The sequence below is a fragment of the Buteo buteo genome, chromosome 18 (assembly GCF_964188355.1).
Source record: "Buteo buteo chromosome 18, bButBut1.hap1.1, whole genome shotgun sequence".
NCBI lineage: Eukaryota > Metazoa > Chordata > Aves > Accipitriformes > Accipitridae > Buteo > Buteo buteo.
Window position 1 is genome coordinate 25,811,640 of NC_134188.1, and position 20,097 is coordinate 25,831,736.

Here is a 20,097-nt window from a genome sequence, read left to right on the forward strand (position 1 = left end):
TATCCCTTCATCTGAGGGAAGGATTATCCTGAACAAGGATGATCAGTTGTGTGGTTAGATGCTGAGATATAGCCTGACGAAGTCTGGTGTCCAGTGGCAGAGCTTTCCAGCACTAGTAAGGTAACACAGCCCTGCCTCATGCTTCCCTCAACAGAGAAGATTAAGACATTGCCCGTCACCCATTTGCATTTTCATGTGGTATGTAGCAATCGCATTCTGGAAACCCTTTCTTCCTGTGATCTTGTTTTGGATACTCTTTCCTCCTCTATCCCCTCCACTCCATGCCATAGCAGCAGGGTCTGGTGTCCTAGGAAGTGCAGGATAGGAGTAATCCTGAATGCTTCTGGACTACAGTCCAAAATCTGCCAGAAAACGGGTAGGTGGTTTGCCAGCATCCATCTTTTCAGTGGAAGTGGCAGGAGAGACTGAAATTATCTCCTCCAATTTAGTGATTGAATTTAGTCTCCAAAGCTGGCTCACAAACTCCTTGAAGAACAGTTGAGTCATTCCTTTTAAAATATATTTTCTGACTTTAGAATGGGCAGCTGAGTGAGACGTGGTCCCTTTTGAAATCCTTTATATATTGCCATATCTCTGTTTCTACTGTTTTCTTCTCTCACTAAACATGAGGATATTGTGGGGACTGATTACTTCTAGGACAGCTTCAGGAGTGCCTTGTTTATGGGAGAATCATTGGGCAAAGAGGCAGCTGATGATCTGAAGTACTGTTGTGCTTCTCCCTATTCCTACCTTTTAGAAAGCTTTTCAAAAAAAGTGGATAAGGGGACATGGTCAAAGTCCTCTGAATCTTCCTCAGTTCACTACCATCTTTCCTGTTGTGCAAGTTTCTTTCCATAAAGAATATGAGTTGCAAAAGTATTTGTCTTGATTTTGTGGAGTTATTTTATTTTCACACTCCTTCCTTTAAACTGTAGATAGAAAAGAGCTCAGTGCTGTACATGCTGATCTTGGCTAGACTTGGAGCAGTCTGTGGAAGTGAGGTGGGAAAGTTGGGCAATCAGAGTTAACTCTGGGAAGTCACTTGCTTTCTCTGTGACCAGGGAGTTAAGTATATTGCCTTGTAAATGGGGGTCCTGATCCTGTTTGCAGCTTCCAGGTGCCAGCTTAGCACGAGCAATAACAAAGCAGGTACTTTGTAATGACCAATGTGTCCCCACTACCATCAGCTTGAGTAGCATTTCAGACAGTCTTTCTTACATGTAAGGCACCCATTTCCTCACTCTGATTATCATCATGTGCATTCAGCAGAGAAGATGGCCTCATACTGAATGAACCCTTTACAGTCCAGGTACCTTTCTGATCTTCTGATCTAATGCTGGTGGAAGTACACCGTGGCAGAGCAGGTGTTACCTGCTGTCTTAGAATGGATATTACCGTGTTGTCTTGGCCTTGCTCCTGCTCTGGATGGAGACAATTGGGCTGTGTTGCGCTCTTTAATTTCTAATTTTCTTTGAAGCTTGAATGCCGGAGTGTTCTGTTGGAGCCTTGTGGGGCAAGGTAGAAAGGAGGAGTTGGACTTAAGGAACAGCAGCACTGGTGATGCACTTGGAATCCACGGCCAGTGACATCATTCCTATCATCCTTTAACCTCCTTCAGAGGCCAGCGAAAACCGGTAGCCCATCACTGTCCTTGGCAGTTGCCTGGTCCTATTACTTCTGCTTTGGGGAGTAACTGGAGTGCTGTGCTGGGCCATACAGAGGCAGGCAGAAAGTCAGTGCTAAAGCCAGCCAAAATGTGCCCAAAACCCATTTGTGTTAATGGGAGTGTTTTAGACTGACCTCCTTGAATGTTTTTTCTGTGGATTCCCCAAAAGTTGTAGCAGAGCAGAAGCTGCCTGAAACCAAAGACAGTATTTTACCCAGCATCAGAACCTGGTGATGCTTTGCATGTTTATTTCCTGAAACATTCAACAAAATGGTCTTCCAAATGTCGTTTCAGTAGTAGTTTTTCATTGCTCTCATTTCTTTCTTTTTTTTTCCAGAAGGATATTCAACTTCATGGACTGAAATATCTTTGTTCTTTCAGCCTTACTTGTTTCAAACTGGCTGCAGAGGCTTCAGTATAACAAGAGGGTTACATAAAAGAGCAAGGTTATATTTGTTTTGAAAGGTGACCAAAAAGAATACATTCTGCTTATGAATGGTCACTAAGAAAGCACTGATCTTCATAGTGCCTTGCCGTGCAGCACAGGAGCTCGTGATGATCATAAAAGGGTATAGATTTTTAAAAGGATGAAAGGAAATGCTTTTCTAACTTGGCACATAACAAGCTCCTGGAATTCATTGCCAGGGGATGTTGTTGCAGCACATACTTTAGTAAGATTCAAATCTCTGAAGAACTACCAGTCCTCCAGGTCCAGAGCATGACCTCTGGGGCTAGCTGGGGTCGCAGAAACTTATTTCCCCCCTGGAATAATGTTGCACAGTCCCCCAGTTGCCAATGGAGGGCTCAGCTCTTCTCTTAAGTATGAGCTACTAGGAGAAATAGCTAGACTACTTCATGTGTGTTTTTGAGGTGAGAAACATCCGATGTCTGAAGACTACTGAATGAAGAAAAACCTCAGGGAGCATTTTCCAGCCTAAAGGGAATTTTCTCTTCATCTGCAAGGAGTTAGTTTTTCTTTCATCTAGGAAGAATGGAAAATTTCTCAATTCCTTTGCTGCTTCTAAGCACAGTCATCAGAAAGGATTCACAGTCTTGATCCTCAGCACGTTTAATTCAATGGACTTTTTCCATTAACTTTAATGGGTTGTGTTTTACTCCTTTTGCCAAAATGGCTTCTCAGAGTGCTTTGAGATCTACAGATGAAAGCCCTGGATAAGCAAGGGTAGAATTTATTGTTATTGTTCATCTGGAAGAAGCTGAGTTATTTCATCTCCTTACAATGACTTCATAAACTCCGTTGCCAGCAAAAGGGGGGAAGAAAGATGCTAGGTTTAGTCTCAACTGTCTTTGCATAGGCTGAGACATGCCTATAGATGTCATCAGAAATGTTTGTGCTGTTATTTATACTGCTAGTTGCAGCTAGAGTTGTCACCAGCTGGTTTGCCAATTCTGCTCAGAACTACTGAGCTGGTACAGATTGATCTGCCACAGCTAGCACCCATATCCCTTGCATTTACGAGGTCTTTCCTATTTCACAAGCCACCACCCTCAGCATCACATCTGCCCATCATCCTCCTTGCAAACCCTTGAAAAGCTGCGAAGTGGAGCTCCCGGGGGCAGTTCCCAGTCTATTAGCAGAAACTCAAGTTCTTCTTAATGCAGTCTGAATGAAGTAGATGGAGATGAAGACCACCATGCTGTTGCACAGTCTAGTGTTCATATCCTAAGCATTATCTTCATCACAAGGTGTGGGGTGGACACAGCTGAGCCTTAGCAAGCCAAGCTAACACCCAGCAGCGCAGGTAGAAAGCACGTGGGTCCCAGGGATCAGAAAACATGGGTCCCACTCCTGAGCCTGCTGCTCAACTTGCAGTACAGGCATACCTGCACTTTGTGTGTCAGTACTAGTAGGAAGAGGTAGGAAGTTCTACGATTCTATCACATTCTCCTTCTGGTTTTACTACTTGGGCAGTGGAGGGGAGGGGGAAAAAACCCTGAAGATTGGATTGAGTGTAATAAATGGCTTCCCAAATTTTAACTGCTGTTAATGAACTGCAAGGAAAAACAATATTTCATGGTATAAAAGGCATACTGTCAGACTGAGTCTGTCAGGGCAGTCTCTTGAAGCCATAGAATTGGTTGGAGAGTATTTTTATTTTGCAAGTACAGTTGATCAGTGGCATTACTTTGCTTCACTTTGTTAAAATGTAGTCTTCAAGCCAACAAAATTCTGAAGTCCAAGCAAGTACACTTAAATATATATAATGTATATCTTACATATTAATATATATAAATATATATACACACTAATATTATTTTTCCTTGCAGTTCATTAACAGTAGTTAAAATCTGGTAAACCATTTATTACAATCAATCCAGTCTTCAGGGTTTTTTCTGTAGTGTGTTTTGCCTTCCCCTCCACTGCCTGAGTAGTAAAACTTAAATATAAATGCATGTATAAGTGTACTTGATTTTTTTTTTTAAACTGCAATGATAAAATATTCATGCACAAAGATTAGAAGCGTGTAATAATACATCTGGAGTCACTCAATCCCTTACTAGTGCATTCATATAAAGAAGGATAACTTTGTGGCCTCAGTAAGCTCAGAAGTGGCCCCATAAATCAATAGAACCACTGCCATGTTTTTCACTCCTATTAAAATAAAACTGTTGATGACAATTTATAGCTACAAATATAGTTCCTGTGTATCATATCGGCTACAGTCCAACTGGGAAATGGGGTACTCTAAAGAAGGACCACCATAATCTTGTTGACACCCATATATTTGGAATATCTGCTTCGAAATGTTTTCTGCGTTTTCTGTGCACAACAGGTGCTGTTCTCCAAAAGGAAATGTCTTGTTCCAGATCTCATTTTTGGAGCAGATATGTCCCAAGATTTTTTGCTGACTTACTGTGGAAATAAATGAATCAGTCTGTAAGAGTAATTGGGGAAAAAGTAACAAAAAACCATCATAATTACCTTAAAAGAAAAAAAACAAAAAACCCACACAACTGAAGGAATATTCAGTAGACAGCAAGACCGATTTAGGCTTCTGAAGAAATTACTGGAAATGAAATGACTTAGACTATTGAAAGGAAGATAGAAAATGAAAGAATTTATTGTAGGGCAGATTTCAGCACAAGCATGGCAAGGGCTAAACAAACACAAGCAGGCAACTCCATCTCCGACTGCGGAAATGCTTTGTGATTCTGTAGGAACCTGGATTTGTGCCTCTGCTAGGAATATTTTAGATACTAAAACTTACAAAGATGCTTTCAATATGAGCAGAGCTTTGGTGTTCAAGCTGTTCTTCATACCCAAATGAGTTCTTGCTCCTAAACAAAACAGGCTCTAGCATATTGGCAAAGCATAGCTATGCTGGTTTAAATGTGTTTGCACTTAGGATTTCTGCTAATACAATTCTGCCTGTAAAGGAGCCACCACACCTCCTCGCACCCCTGACCAAGGCCATCTGTGTTGGCAGAAATCCACAGTGGTTAGGGTCAAAGGGAAGTAATTAAGATGGAAAGCAAAACCCTGGATAAAAAGCTCTCTGTAATTACATCAGCATAACTATGCTGTAAATGTAACTGTCTGTTTAAATTACAGGTATCTAGACCTCCGAAAATTCGGCTCAGTTCCTCATGGAGGCTTCGGAATGGGATTTGAACGCTACCTGCAGTACATCTTGGGAGTTGAGAATATCAAAGATGTTATTCCTTTCCCCAGGTTTTCTCACTCCTGTCTCCTGTAGCTCAGCAGTTGACTCACGTGGAGAAAACTGCTGGTGTGATGATATGTATATAACGTATTAGGATATGACTAAGTGTGTTTTAATAGGAAATCGAGATAATTTTTATCAGTGAAACTCTTGGTAAATTTAATGCTGGCTTATTGAAAAATAATATTTGTTCTGGTGAGATGATGGAAGCACACTTGGCGGTTAATTTCATAGCAGTTCACGTCTTCAGTGCGCTGCAGGAGTACTAATAAATCCCACTTAACTAAAGGGTTAAGATTCTCGTGAGATTAGTACAAGCCATGGAAGTACTGAATAAGCGTTGTTGGGAGGTAGTGGGGGTTTTATGTGAAATATTAATAAGGAGGTGTGACCTAAAATGGACTGGGAGCCAGGACTGCTGTGAGGCTTTAATAGGCTTTAATTAAATGCCTGCACAGTGCTTTGAAGATTGAGTGTTATAAAATTGTGAAGTATTGTCATGGCTTTGATGCACTTGCTCTTACGAAATGGCTACTGTAAAGCATGATTCTCCCTGAGTTAGAAACAAATATTGTTTACCTTGGAAAAATCAGTCAAACCTAGCAAGGAAGAATGTGATATTGGAACTGCTGGAGTGAATTAGGTGAATGATGTTTGATTTTGTGAATCATCAATAAAGATGTACGCTGGTTTTTGTAACTCTGTATGGTTTCTTCTTCTGTTATAAAACCATAGCAGTCAGCATCATAGTGTTTCCTTCGCTATCTTTGGTAGATGTTTCCTTTTCCGTATACCCAAATTAGTTGCACAACTTCTGCCTGTTTTCTGTCTCCAAGAAAGCACATGCTCATAGCAGAAAGAAATGTTCAGTTAGATGAGAGTTCATTCATCTCTCCAGAGCCAACTTGCAGTTTATTGGTGGGTTTTTTGTTATTGCTTTGCTGCTTTGTTGTTGTTATTGAGAAAATCTCTCATGTGCTCATCGGACCAAGCAGTTTTGTCTATATTTTGAAACAACCAACATATGCTCCTGAGCATTGCATATGTATTAAGTAATTGCTTATCACTATAGGATCTGAACTCCTTGCAGTCTTTAGTGGGTTTATGCTCTCAGCTTCCCTGCCAGGTAAGGAAATATTAATTTCTGTTTTGAAGACAGGATTATAGGAAGATCAAGTGACTTGCCTAAGGCAATTGGAAACCAGTGGTTTATTTGGGACTTGAACTGAGGGTTTCCAGCATCTTTCTTCCCTTCCAAATTATCACAATCCAGTAAATGGTCATTTGCATAGTGCTTACTACTCTGGAGCCTGTGATGGCTGCAGTATAAACAATATATATAAAGAGAAAAAGCAAGGTGACAGCCTTATTGCTAATGAACCTTGTGTAAATTGGCACATACAATGTGAAGTAGCTGCAGAACAGCCCTGAAGACTTCTTTTCTGAGCAGATGAAAGAGACTGAAAAATAGTAATCAACGAGCATTGCACTGGTAATATTGCAGTCACGGTTCTCTCTGCTAGGGCTGTATAATACTGCACCTGCAGTATCTAAAAATACTTATTTATGTCATGTGGCACCCGCCATGTTTCAGTTTGGTCCACGTCTGGGGCTTTTATGTGTTACGATCATGCAAACAACATCACAAGGTCATTTCTTTGGGGTGTTTGTTGCATGCACTGAGATATCCCCTGCCTAATGAGATTTTTTTCATATCTCCTTCGTCTGCTTGATTAGGCAGGTGTTAACTGTGCGTTTGCTGGTTTGTGTTTCCTGGTACAGCCTTGAGTTGGTAACTCTGGTTCCACGAACTGGTTCAAGCACCTGCCTTCCCTTTGAAACCACTAAGAAGTTCCTACATCAGACACCTGAGTATCTTCCTTTTAATGCGTTGTCTTAAATGTTATTGCTGGCCTTTATGTTTTGGAATTACTTCTCTCAGCAGAAAGATGTGGAAAGAGTACAGCTGCTAAACAGCCTCATCCATACCATGTTCCTAAATAACTTGTGATGAGCAGGTGTCCTTACTGAGATCCTTAGTCACTGGTTCTGTCACAGTTGCTGTAAATGAGAGTGCCTGAACTGGAAGCCCATCTGCTGAAAACAGAGTGGGTGGATGGCAAAACCATCTCCCGTCCACTCTGCTCTCATCCCCGCTGCAGCTCCGGGCTGGCTGTGTTGTTTCTGGCATCAGCAGGGCTGTTGTCAGCGGGAGGTTGCTGATCACGTTGTGAGATGCCAGGTCTGATGGGCAGGGTGGAGCTAAACAGCGACGGGTGAAAAACAAGGTGTAGAGAAGACGACAATAGGAGGTGCCAGCAAGTCCTAGGATGATGTGGCATGAGTCACAAGTTACAGGGACGGATGGATAGCAGGACTGTTTCAAACAGGTTTGCAGACTGGCTGTCAGGGCCTTAGATGAGGTGACAGCTTGCAAGAACCGAGAAGGGGTGTGATCTACCCTTCATTCTTTGCCTTGATAAAAGGTTGTTACAGGACAGAAAGAAAAGTTTGAACCTTCTATTTGTGGATAGGTAGGTATATGAAGGTATATGGTAAGAAAGATAGAGCAAGGATGCACCGTGAGTGGTTCTTCGTGCTTTTCTGACTGAGTGTCCAAGAGGAGCAGTCCCCCCAGGTTTTTACGTGTATTTCTGTTTCACTCAAAGGTATTCGGCAAGTTGGAGACCCAGTGAGCAGGGTTGAGCTAAGGGGGCATTGCCCTTAGGTCTAAAAGCTTATACCAAAAACTACCCCCAATAATCTGGCAGAATAAGTAGGAGAGTGGTGTTTTTCCCAGTAGAACTAACCGGATGAACGTTCAGGCTCAGAAGGGAGAAGAAAGGGTTGTCCAGTCTTGGAAACAGCCTTCAGCATGCATTGTTTTTCCCAGCGGTGGGAGAGAGGAGAAATGTAGAGGCTGAGGCCTGTGTGCGCGATGATATTACTTAGGGTTAATACTGAGATTGGTGTTCCTGTGAGAAGCTTGATTTGTGGGTGCTCAGCAAGGGTGGGAGCTGCTCTTTCCCTCCAGGCTGGCATTGTTCGCCTCGTGCTATGTATATATAACGTGGGCTGGTATTGCCAAGGAATGCGACGTGTTTTCCCTGGGATTTCCATGTGGAATGTCATGTATTTCCTTCGAATCTCCTCTCCCAGAATGAAACGGAAGTTAATCTGGAGGACAGGGGAGGTCGTTCCTCTTGGATGTGTAGGCAGGGAAACGCACTGAGAATTTCTTAGATTTAAGCCGTTTTCCTTGCTACGTCTTCACTTAGAGTCTGTATTCTGGCAACAGCTGAAGCCAGATAAAACCTCTGACAGTTCTTCAAATAAAAAAATGTTATTCTTTGCACACAGGAATCTTCTCTTAGCCTGAACACGCAGTGCAGTAGCTTACATTGGAGGGTTTTCAGTGCGGTAAGCGGTCAGCTCTCAAGCCCAGGTGACCAGCATGGTCTCTGCTAGCATCCTTGCGGTAAGTATTTCTTGAAGTTTCAGTTCCTCAGCAGTTAGCACTGCCTCTTAGCAGGTCTGTCCTCACTTTGAGCTTCAGAAGAAAGAATCAGTGTCATTGATTACTGAGTCTGTGGCTTTGCAACATTAGGACAGAGTGATGGGAGAGCAACACCGCTGGGAATAGAAGAGCAATGCCATAAACTTTGTGTAACCAAATGCCAGCCTCTCAGAAGAGTGTTTAGAGGAAAACCTTTTGTTTTCACTCCAAGAATATCAGATAATCCCTTCACTTAAGATTTTTTGTGTGCAGGAAAAAAGTATCCTGAAGTACTCTATTCTTAATTAAAAAAATAATACCTGCAGAACTAACACCATGTCTCAGTCTTCTAGTTTTTAAATCCCCAGGAGAGCAAATGCATGCTCTGAAGCTAGTAGCAGAGATTGCGCTTCTCTCCCTTATGATGTATGTTGTGATACTATGGCAGTGTCTAGATCTTGGACTGTTGTACTAGCTTCTGTACAAGCATAAGCAAAAAGATCCATCGCTGGGCCAAATGTTTAAAAGTCAGCAGACCAGCGCAGGGATTTTAGCTGAATTACCTGCATTCAGGCCCCCAGACCTGAGGGAAAAGCAGCAAGGTGCCCAGCTCAGCAGTCCTCTCTCCGGTTTATTTGGTAGTAGTTGTAATTTATAAAGCATCACTTTTTTGAGGGCATGCCAAGACTTTGATGGGAAATGTAACGTACAGTTTTGCTTGCTGGACTAATATTGATTGTTTTGGAAATAGCTTATAGATGTGTTTTTCTTCAGTGGGAGAAGGGGACTAATTTGCCAAAAAACACTTTGGACATTGTTTCCATTAAATGTGTGTATAGAGATAAATGTGGCTTTGCTGCTGCTGAAACCAACAACAGCCATTATTACTGTTGTTTTAGCCTCTGTCTTTACGCTTAGGGAGAATTGGGAGATCGGTCCAAAGGAGAAATAAGAAAGACTTTGTGTAAAGATTGTCAAAGTTCTAATTTCCTCAGATCTAACCAAAGCTGCCGAAGCCACAAAAATGGTGGTCTTGGGGATGAATTTATTGTTTTGTCTTGCTGTTTGTTGCAGAGCCGTGACCTTCAGAAGGATTGTAAAGTTTTATTTTATGATCCTGCTGGTAAAGAGACATATGTAATTTACTATACAAGTTCTTACAGACTTGGCTAACAACAAGTTTGACCCAGAGTTCAAAGAAATTATGGCTCCCGTTGTTTTATTGCTGCTGTGAAATGTATTATTATCTGTCCTATAGCTGTGTCTCAGTGTCTGCTGCAAAAGGTGTTCGGCAAAGACGCTCTAAAGGGAGAGCTTTCACGTAAAGGGCAAGAGAGCGGCGAGACTGTGTGGCCATTTAAAAGTCATATACTAGCTCCATCAGAAATTGTAGGCTCGATTATGGGTGAAATGTGGGTGAAATGACTTCAGAATCCTTGTTGCTCTTATTGCTGACGCTATTGTATTGTGGGAAATTGAGGCACGGAGCAATTAAGCTGCTTGCCCAAGGTTATGGAAGGTGTGTGGCAGAACCATGGAACTGACCCAAATCAACCAAATCCTTGCTCAGCACCTCCCCGTGAGACTTAGCTCTGTTTACCTTTGGGTGCACTGTCACACCAGAAGCAAGGCAGGATGTTTGCAGCTGATCCGGTTTCAAACGCATTTTTGGCATTTCTAAGATCCTAGACTGTGCTTCAGTGATTTTTATCTATCTCTGTATGTCCCAAGGCCTTTCAAAGATAGCAATCCTGCTGTTTATTTTTATTACTCTTACAATTGATTTTTTCTGAATAATTTGAGGCAGCCAACAGAGTACATTTTTAATTTTTTTTGCAAAGCCTGATCTTGCTTTTTCTCTTCACCAATAGCTGTATTTCTTACTGTCTTCAGCAGGTTAATGTACTGATACTTGTATGTGCTGTAAAAATGGAGGTCTAAATTTTCAGAAGTCACCGATCATGTAGGTTGCTGGCAAAAAAATACACAAACTGCTCAGAAAAAGTGTGGTCTGGGAGGTGGCCTTGATGAATCATGTAAACACGTAAGTTTCTATATTGGAATATTCTGTACTATCTGCCATGACTTCCAAAAGAGGCTAGATTTCCAGCCACAGGGGAAAATAATTATATTTCATAGACACAATGGTTTTGTAATAATACTTCTGCAGTGTCTTTACCTCCAAAGTGATTTTTGAGCATTAATTCAGTGCTATCTTTGTGGCCCTTTGAAGATCCTGGGCTCTAAGTGCTCAGTACTATGATTAAGCTGTGTGAAGCAGGCTTGTGATCCATATTTTTCTGAGACACAGATCTCCCGTTCTCTGCTTGTCCCTCGGCTTTGCTGCTGCTCTGTTGATGAATGCACAGCCACGGGCTGCCCGTCCAAGCAGGAGACAGCTAGACGCCCACCCTAGACAACTTCAGGGCTTACTGACCTCTCTGTGTCGGTGCTGCCAAGGCTGTTCACGCAGCTGCAATGCTCCAGGTGAGTGCAGAAAAGTCAGGGACAGGATCATGGTTAGATTTCCAGGCTCTCCTGCCCGAGTCGAGAACAGGTTTCTCCCATTTCTGCACGAAGTTGCAGAAAATCGTTGCTTAGCTAGTAGCTAATTTGCAGCTCCAGGAGATCCAGCTGCAAGCACTTACCTACTGCAGAGATTCTGGCATGGCTGTAACCGATGAGGCCCTGTTCTAGCAGGTTCGAGTCATACGATGGCATCTCCGTGAAGCACTTGAAATGACCTCTGCAGTTGTTTAGTATAAATAAGTCACCATGTGCGTTCAGGCTTGTCCAACAGCGGGTACACAGCGTCATAGCCACCAAGAAGGGGCTCTGCACAGCAGATGGAGTGCAGGGAAGGGTGTGCTTCAGATGCCTCTTTGTAAACATGCATGGGTAGTGCTTTTCCGTATCACCCCGCACATCTGAACTTTGCCACCCGCAAAGCCCAAATAAACATGCAAATCAAATCCAAGAGCCCAGTTTATACAGTGGCTTCAAACAGTCTTTCAAATTCCATTATTACTAATGGCGTTAATAAATTATTAGCGTTTATGGTGATTTAGGAAGTATAGGGTTCAAGTATTTAACAAATTTAATGAGCCTGTTTGCTAACCAACTTGATGGATGACTTGCCGGGCAGGATTACATCGCTGTCTCCTTGGAGTACGTGCTAAAAGACGGTGTTTTTAGCACCGTGTTACTCCAGTCCCTGATTGAGATCTAGTGCCATCTGTAACAGTGCTGGTATGGAAAAAAGGAAGAAAGTTTGTGCTAAACCCTCTGAGATACAACGTTATGAAGTGTTCATTTCCCACATCATTAGAAACTCAAAATAGCCATCTGGCCAAAACCAGAGATGCATATGCCTGCATCTATGGTTTAACAACATTCAGCTGTGAGGGTGGCTGCTCTGTAGCTTTTGGGACTGGGAGCTGGAGAGCATCTTCTGCTGCTGATCTTAGGGAAGTCTCTTTGCACTTTGGTCTTTTTCACGGTTGATCTGCAATTCAAAATTGAGCTGAATTTTAGGAGGTGTCTGTCTAAAATGCAATAGACGTTTCAGCCAGGAATATAATATGCTTCCTATGCTTCCAAATGGCCTAAAATGCTTTGAAACCACAAGAGCGTATAACCTCCATGCATTACTCCAGTAATTATTTTCACCATTAAAAAAGTGCTGTATTTCAGTCTCCATTTGCCTGGCCTCAGCATCTGTCAGGAGGATCTCAGTGTGTCTTAACTCTCAGCATTTTGGGGTCATTAGAAAAGACCACAGGGTCTTGAATTTTCAAAATTTGACCTGAAGTATGATGGGAACAAGCTTTTACATCCTGCTTCAGTGCCTTAATACTGGTAGGAGCTGGGGGTGTGCTGAAAACAAGGTCTTTATGCTGCTGGCCTTGTTACATTTACCAGGTGCCACTCTGTCACCTATAGATTACCTGTAATAGAGCTATGTCTGCTGTACACAGCGTTTTGTATATTCCTTGTTCTCAGCTGGTGATGTACAGCAGAAAATGAGACCTGAGGAACTCCTTCCTCATCAGCCATTCACTCCTGCACGTGGTCTCAGCTACCCTACTTGTACAGTAAGGATAATCAGATTTCTATGTCTCAAAGCTCATGTGCATCATAGGTCTATGCTCCAGTAGTTTTAGCTCTCAGCTGTGCATGGTCTACGCTTGTAAACAAACGTAGAGATGCATACTCCAGATTATTTACACTTTCTAGGAGAGGCCTGAACGTAATATGACAGCAATGATTTCCTTCTTCTAATAGAATTTTTAGTTCATTATATTGACTGTACAGTGCAAGCGTATATCCTGAAGGGGTGTCACTGGAAGGAGGAGTAGGGGGAAAGCATCTGTTTTTATTCTGGCTTCTGTTTTGACCAGCAAATATAATGGCACATGACCGTTGAGCCGACAGTAATCCAGTTACAAAAGTCTTCAGAGTTACTGCACCAACCAAATTAAACTTGATTACGTCCAATTATGCTGAAAAGCCAGACAACAGCTCTTAGCTTGGGGTAAAGTAACTTCTTGCGATCGCATGCGGGGAGGCCTTGCGGGGTGTCAGGAGGATAATTGCTCGTTTGCTCTACCACAGAGCACCATCTGCTCTTGAAGTAATGCCTAAGGATGTGAGAGTGTACCAGGGTCGGGTAAACAGGCAGGGGAGCCTGGCGAAGATTTCCTCCTGCCTGTTTTATTATCATTTGTTTTATGGTTGCTTGCCCTGAGCCCAGCTGCGGTCAAAGCCCCATTGTGCCGAATAGTGTCCATAGAGGGAGTCCTTTCCATACAGAGCTTCTGGTCTCATCAGGAAAAAAGAAGAATGAAGTGGCCTTTATGCTTAAATCAGAATAGCGTCCGTGTCTGGAGCATTGCCTGCTGCTCTTTCCACCAAGCAATGCTACAATGGTTTTCTGTCTTGAGAAGGTGAAGGATAAAAAAAGGGAAAACTCCCAGTTTCTTCTTCTTCCATGGTAGAAACAGTGTAAGTGGGGGGAAAAAAAAGGGCAAACGTAGCTGCCAAAAACGTATCTGGATCCAGGCAGGAGAGTTTGCATGAGGAACTCATCCATCCTAGAAGGAAGGACCATGCATGAAGAAGCTCTGCCTGGGCCCGAAATAGAAATATTTCAGTAGCATTCTGTCCCAGCTCAGCTCCAGGCAAAATTATTTCTAACTGTCCAGTTTACCAAGGCAAGCAGGACAGGGCTTCGGCTTGGATTGTGGTTCTCAAATAGGAAAACCCATTTAATTATCTTCAAGTGCACGGACTGGAAGCGTCCTCTGGCTGCATCCACAGACACCGTCCAGCTCAGCATCCCGGCCCCCTCCCCGTGCTGCCTGGCGGTCTGAATCCATTATGAAGCCAAAACTTGCTAGTTTTTGCCAGGATCTCCAACAGAGAGGGGACAATGCAGGTTTAATCTGTTGTTTTCCCATCGCCCCCACTAGCAAATGGACTGTCAAGTCCCAGGGAGGGTGTGCGCCTTCAACACCGCTGACCTGCGAGTCATCTCTTCCCTTCTCTCTGTTTTCAGTCTCTATTAAGGCATCAGAGCTCTGGTGCCCACATCTTTGCCAGAACACTGTAGTGAAGACGCTTCAAACTGTCTCATTATCTGATCAAAGCGCCCTGTGCTACCATTCCCCCTGCTCGTGGGAAGCAGCCGGTGCTGCTGGAGCTGCTGTCTATCGTGCGAAGGAAAGGACCATCTTGTGGTTTGGCTTCGATTGCGGTTGTTCTGGGGGGCTTGCTGTGCTCTTTTACGGAGGGTGGAAAGCTTGAAAAGACTCGAGTTCTTGAAAGAAGCGATTTTTTTTTTTTTTTTTTAACCTTGAAAATTCTTGATGAAATAAAAAAAAAGCTGCTTCCCTCTAGCTCTGCTGCAGGAACTGTTGCGTAAAGATAAAGTCAGGTCGTATTGTTGTGGAGCTGCATCTCATGAGACTGAGCGTTCGCTCGGAATTGAAAAGCAGGCATGTAGCACCGAGCGGCACAGCAGATTTTTAAAGCCTTTCCCCCCACCCCCCCAGCATGTTTCGGTTTATATTAACCTCTGTACAGGGCATTTCCAAGGGATTAGTGCCTGGCTGGGGTACGTAGCCCAAAGCATTTCAGCCAGCTGGTCCCTAATCCTCAGGAAATGCCCGGTGTCTCCATCCATCCCTACTGCTCACACCAGCGAGCCGGAGCGAGGAGGGGAACTGCTCTGCTGCAGCTTTCCCTTCTGCCAGTAGATGGCACGGCTCATTTAAATAAATTTGGAGCCGGCAGAGAAGCGGTGGGCATTGTGGTTTCTTTCTTAGAAGTTCTGATTTTTCATAGATTTCAGTTTCAGACAAGAACAAGGAAGCACACTGAAGGTTATGATTAAAAACCCCGGAGGTTTCTGCAGGAGAAAGTGTAGCTTTGTCGTGCACCTGGACACATTAAACACGCGGCACAAGGGCTTTTTCTTGGAAAAAAAGTTTTTGTTTCTGCCCTAGCCTTACGCGAGGAGTATGATTTCTTACATGGCATCTCTTAATTTCTCCCTTGCTATGCCTGCTAATTCTGCTGTTCCCCCTTCAGTTGCTCCTGCTGGCAGAGACAGATTCTTGATGGCTTCATATAACTCCCTCATCGCGTTTTTCCAACACGGGGATGTGGTTTTCACAGTTTTCCGCCAAGGCTGCTGGCTGTTAGCTCAGACTCCGGAGATTTACGCAGTCAGCTGGGGCCAGCCTGAGTTCAGTCTCCGCCACCGGTTGGAGGAACAGCTTGAAGTTGGTAAAACTGTTACGAATGTGCAAGCGCTGCCAAATCAGAGCCACGTTCATGACATACGTTGGCTTTAACTCCTAGAGGCATCGGGGGTAATACTTGTCTTCCTGGCCAAACGCTTTAAGTAGGGCCAGCGTTATATAAGGCATTGTAATGTTACATGCATTGAATCATATGTAATCTGGCAGTCGACACCAGAATTAACTCACTGTTCCCACCCTGCGTACAGCCACGGTGGAATTAGGGAAGCACGTTCACGTGGAGCATCTTTGTTTCAAGCATTTTTCTGCGCGGAGCTTCTATTTCACATTTGAGAAGGCAGCATATTTAAGTGTACAGAAAATGCAACCTGTTTCCCACCCAGAAGTCCCAGGCATCACCAAAGGCATGAAAAAAAGAATTCACGGGGGTACTTCATGTTTTGGACACCGTTCAGATATATCTTGTGATATAACCAAGTCAGTAAATGTGATCCATAATAAAGGATGAGCCGAGAGAAGGGATAGTACAGCAAGAGAGCAGGGTAGTAAACAAAAGGCTGGGACAGAATACGTAGAATAATTCATTCGAATTCACACAATGATAATTGCAGAGCATTTCTTTAAACATCCATCGCCCAAATGAAGTATTTCAACTCCGCGTGGTGGAGGTTGTTAACATAAAAATGCAGACAGGGTTCTCTGCGACTGGTTTTCAAACTGATACCACTTTGCATTGGTGTCAGTATGAGCAAATTCCTAACCTGTGAATCATTAACATCCACCATGGTATGGCTTTGCATGATACCTGCGTATTAATCATGATCGCCTCCCTGAAATTGCTCTGGGTTTTGGGAAGATCTCTCAAGCGCAGGTCACCGGGACGCTGTTTTCCCTGCGAATGCGCAAAGTGCCTCTAACCCAGGAGAGTTTGCGGGCGAGACTCTCGCTCTCATGCAGTGTAAATTGATACAGCTCCAGTGCACTGAATAAGGCAATGCTGGCTTGTGCCAGCGCAGAACTGGCCTCTCCGTCCTCCCCTGCTCTCCGCTCCATCACGCACGCCGCGTTGGCAGAGACGGGCGAGCTGATCTGACCGTAGCCGGCGTCCGTGCGGACGTTGCCGAGCGCTTGAATAAGATCAAGCCCTTCCTTTGGGTGGGGAAAAGGTAGAAAAATCTTCTTTTTCAGCCTTTGCTTTTCACTGGCAGAAAAAGAAAAACAAAGCTGTGGAAAAAATACATTCCTAACAAATGACATACTTGTTCTTTAAGGGGTTATTCCCCTCCTTTATGTATTCACAAAGATGATAAACAACATATGGCTTAACTGTGCTGTCCCCATCTTGAAAAGAGGTGTCATGCCTACCTCCCAGCGGCACTGCGAGTTGTAATTACTGCTCTACGGTGATGCAAGATCCCCGCGCGAGCGGCGTTATATAAAGATTGTTGTTGTTTGACATACGGGAGAGCATCCAGCCAGCGTGGAGTTGTTATTGCACCAGCTACGGCACAAACACCTAAGGAGGGACCGTCCCTGCCCACGGAGGTTGGACGGGCAGGGAAGTTGAGGCAGGAATGACTGAATGTGCCCGAGCAGGTTTGGGGCAGAGCTGCCGTATAGAGACAGGTCTTGGAAATCCATCCCCAGCAAACAACCCCGAGTTGCATTTTCTTGTTAAGTGGGCAGCGTGAGAGTATCGTGGGCTAGGAGGACTCGGGTTTTATGGGTGCCATGCCCAGGTTTTTGCTTTTAAGGGTGCAGCGAAAGGAGGGTGAGAGCGTAAGCCTACTCGCAGGGCTGCGGAGGGAAGTTTTATTGCTGCCTGAGCTGGGGAGAGGATCGGACTTTTAAACGTACAGTGTTTCTAGATCTGGAAGGTGATAGTTAATCTCAGCCAGGGTATAATACGCTGTAATACGAAACCGGGCTTGTCTGCATGAGACTCCAGTGGCAGTCAAATCCCCTTTCAGTGGGCACTGCTCCATTATTTAAAAATCAATAATAAAATATGAAGCTTTTATCGATTCCCCTCTTTTTTTTTTTTTCTTTTTTTTTTTTGCCTTCCTCCAGGAGGGTTTTTGCCATCGCTGGCGTTTGGCCGTTTCTCTCTCGACCTCTTTGTTTTCCTATGGCACCTTCGCCTCACGCACAAGCCCCAGCGGGGCGAAAGCCACCCTCTCCTTTTTGGGGTGAGAAGGTCCTTTTCCACCGAGAGAGAGGAAGGGTCCTGAGGGTCTGGGGGGGGCGATTAAACCATACAGCGGAGGGCTCGGCTTGGGGGATATCAATTCTTTTTTAATCAAAGCAGCGCCAAGGAGCTTCCCCTGCCTCAACTTTTTCTAGAGGTGCTGTAGGAAAGCGTAGGGAGCTGGAATCGAAAGGCGAGCCCTCCTGGGTGGCGGGGGGGGTTCGGGCAGCCCCTTTTTCCCCGCGGGGTTTGTATCTTTAAAGCAGGCGGACCGGGAGGCGTGGTGAGCCGGGGAAGGAGCCGGTTTCCTGCTTCCCCGCTCGCAGCCGAGCGGCGGCGGCGGGGGGAGGCGCTCGTCTCCCCCCCCCCCCATCCATCCATCCATCCATCTATCCATCTATCCACCCACCCATCCATCCACCCACCCCTCCATCCATCCACCCACCGCCCTCCATGGGCCGGCGGGGCCGGCGCTGAGCGCCGGGAAGGCAGCGCCCGGCTGCCGCGATGAGCGGCGGGGAGGTCGTGTGTTCGGGCTGGCTCCGAAAGTCACCGCCGGAGAAGAAGTTACGGAGATATGTAAGTCGGAACCCACCTTATCTCAGCTCTATCCCGGCACCGGGGTCCTTTTTTTTTTTTTTTGGGGGGGGCGGGGGGTCCCTATTTCGGTAACCCACCCGCCTTGGGTGCACCTGCCGCTGCCTCGGTTGGGTCGGGGGGTGCCCCCTTTTTCGGGCAAGGGAAGGGGTTGGTGTGGGCTCCCCGCTGGTTGGGGAAGGAGTCGAAGGATCTCAGATTCCCCCCCCCCCCGGCTCATCCCCTTGCCCCCCGGTGATGGGCAGTTTTGGGGCAGTTCTTGCTGTGCCCCGCGGTGGCCGGGCTGTCGCCCCCCCTCCGTCCTTTGAAGTCGTGGGGTTTAGGAGAGGTTGGGAATACCTTTGGCCTAAAGAGTAAAGGTAATAATACAGCTTGGGTCGTGCGTGTCCCCCCCCCAACACCCCCATAACGGCCGCTTTCCCCCTCCCCGGTTCCTATTAATCATTTAACGTCCAAGCCCTTTGAAGATAGCACCAGTAGCGCTTCGATAGCCTTTTGTGTCATTAGCGGCCGAGATCAAACACTTCAAAGAAGTTGTAAAAAGAGGGTCCAAATGCCAGCTCTGTCACATTTCCCCGCTCATTGAAAGAAATAACTGTTCTTTGCACCCTCCGCCTGACGGTCTCGCTGCGCGCCACGAGTGTTACAGCTCAAAAACGCGGCTACGTCGAGCTGCCATCCTATGACTCGGCACATCGCTCCCCGGGATGAAGCCGGGGTCCCACTCCCTGACCCCAGTGACCAACCTCTGCCAGGCTTTGGCCGGCTGGGATGCAGCCGCCAGGAGAGAGCTGGATGCTCTCCCTTCCTGGGGTGGGGGGGACACACCAGCCAGATCATCCTTTGGTCCCATTGCTTTTGCCCGCGTGGATTTTGGGAACGGCAGGCAGAACAAGTGCAGCTGGTGTCTCCCCAGTGCCTGTTATTGACTGATGGAAGCATCGCTGCGTACCCTCGAGAGGGAGGGGGATGTGTGTAGTCCCGTATCACAGGCTAGGGCAGGGCCGGAGGGGTGTCCGATATGTGATCTGGTGTTATTAGCCTCGTCCAAAATGGGCACAGCCCCGTCGACATCAGTGGTGCCACATCCATTTGCGTTAGACTGCGTGTCCGGTCACTCTTGGCAATCCTTTCCTCGTGTGCCTGATCCCCTTCGAGGGAGGATCAGGTTTGCTGCGGGATGGAGTTGCGAGGGAATCCGGTTTTCTTGCTCCCTGTCCCCCAGAATGTACTGAGACAAAGGTAAAACCGGGTGTTTACGTGGCAAATATCAAGCCCCCGAATGTATGTAGGCAGGCTTTGTGGGGGATGGACAGAATGACTTTGTGCATGCTGAACTGTGGAGGATGCTTTTAGCTTAATGGAGCAAAGCACCTTCCTCCCGCAGAAATCAACTAATTGCTGATCCTGAGTCACCAGTGGCCTTAACTCATCAAACATCATTAGCTCCCCAGCATCTGCCCCATGAAAGGGCGCTCACATCGCCTTCTGAATATCCAGCTTGTGCTCTGGCATTCCAGCAAGAGCTGAATAAATCTGCTAAATGATCTACACGAGGGTGTGACACGCCGGCGGTTAGCGCTAATTATCGATGTGCATAAGAGTGCTTTTCATCCAGATACATCCCAAACTGCTTTGCAAGCCACCTATGTTTTTCAAAACATCCTCGTTTCCCCAAGAGGAAACCCGGCCTTGAGATG

The 20,097-nt window shown here is 45.4% G+C and overlaps 2 protein-coding genes across 4 annotated transcripts in view; both read left to right on the forward strand.

Annotated features, from left to right (window-relative positions):
• The window catches only part of NARS2 (asparaginyl-tRNA synthetase 2, mitochondrial), a 52,524-nt gene extending 46,473 nt beyond the window's left edge, over positions 1-6,051 (forward strand). For both annotated transcript variants that reach the window (XM_075050177.1, XM_075050175.1), the window contains exon 14: positions 5,241-6,051. In XM_075050177.1, the coding sequence (XP_074906278.1) occupies positions 5,241-5,385 (145 nt within the window). In that variant the 3' untranslated portion in view covers positions 5,386-6,051. The remainder of the gene's footprint in view (positions 1-5,240) is intronic.
• Positions 6,052-8,190: 2,139 nt separating this feature from the next.
• GAB2 (GRB2 associated binding protein 2) overlaps positions 8,191-20,097 on the forward strand; it is a 107,930-nt gene continuing 96,023 nt past the window's right edge. The window contains exon 1 of one of the 2 annotated variants that reach the window (XM_075050179.1): positions 8,191-8,830. In XM_075050179.1, coding sequence (XP_074906280.1) covers positions 8,807-8,830 — 24 coding nt within the window. In that variant the 5' untranslated portion in view covers positions 8,191-8,806. Of the gene's footprint in view, positions 8,831-18,212; positions 18,380-20,097 lie in introns of those variants that run through there. The other variant, XM_075050178.1, reaches the window with a different exon arrangement.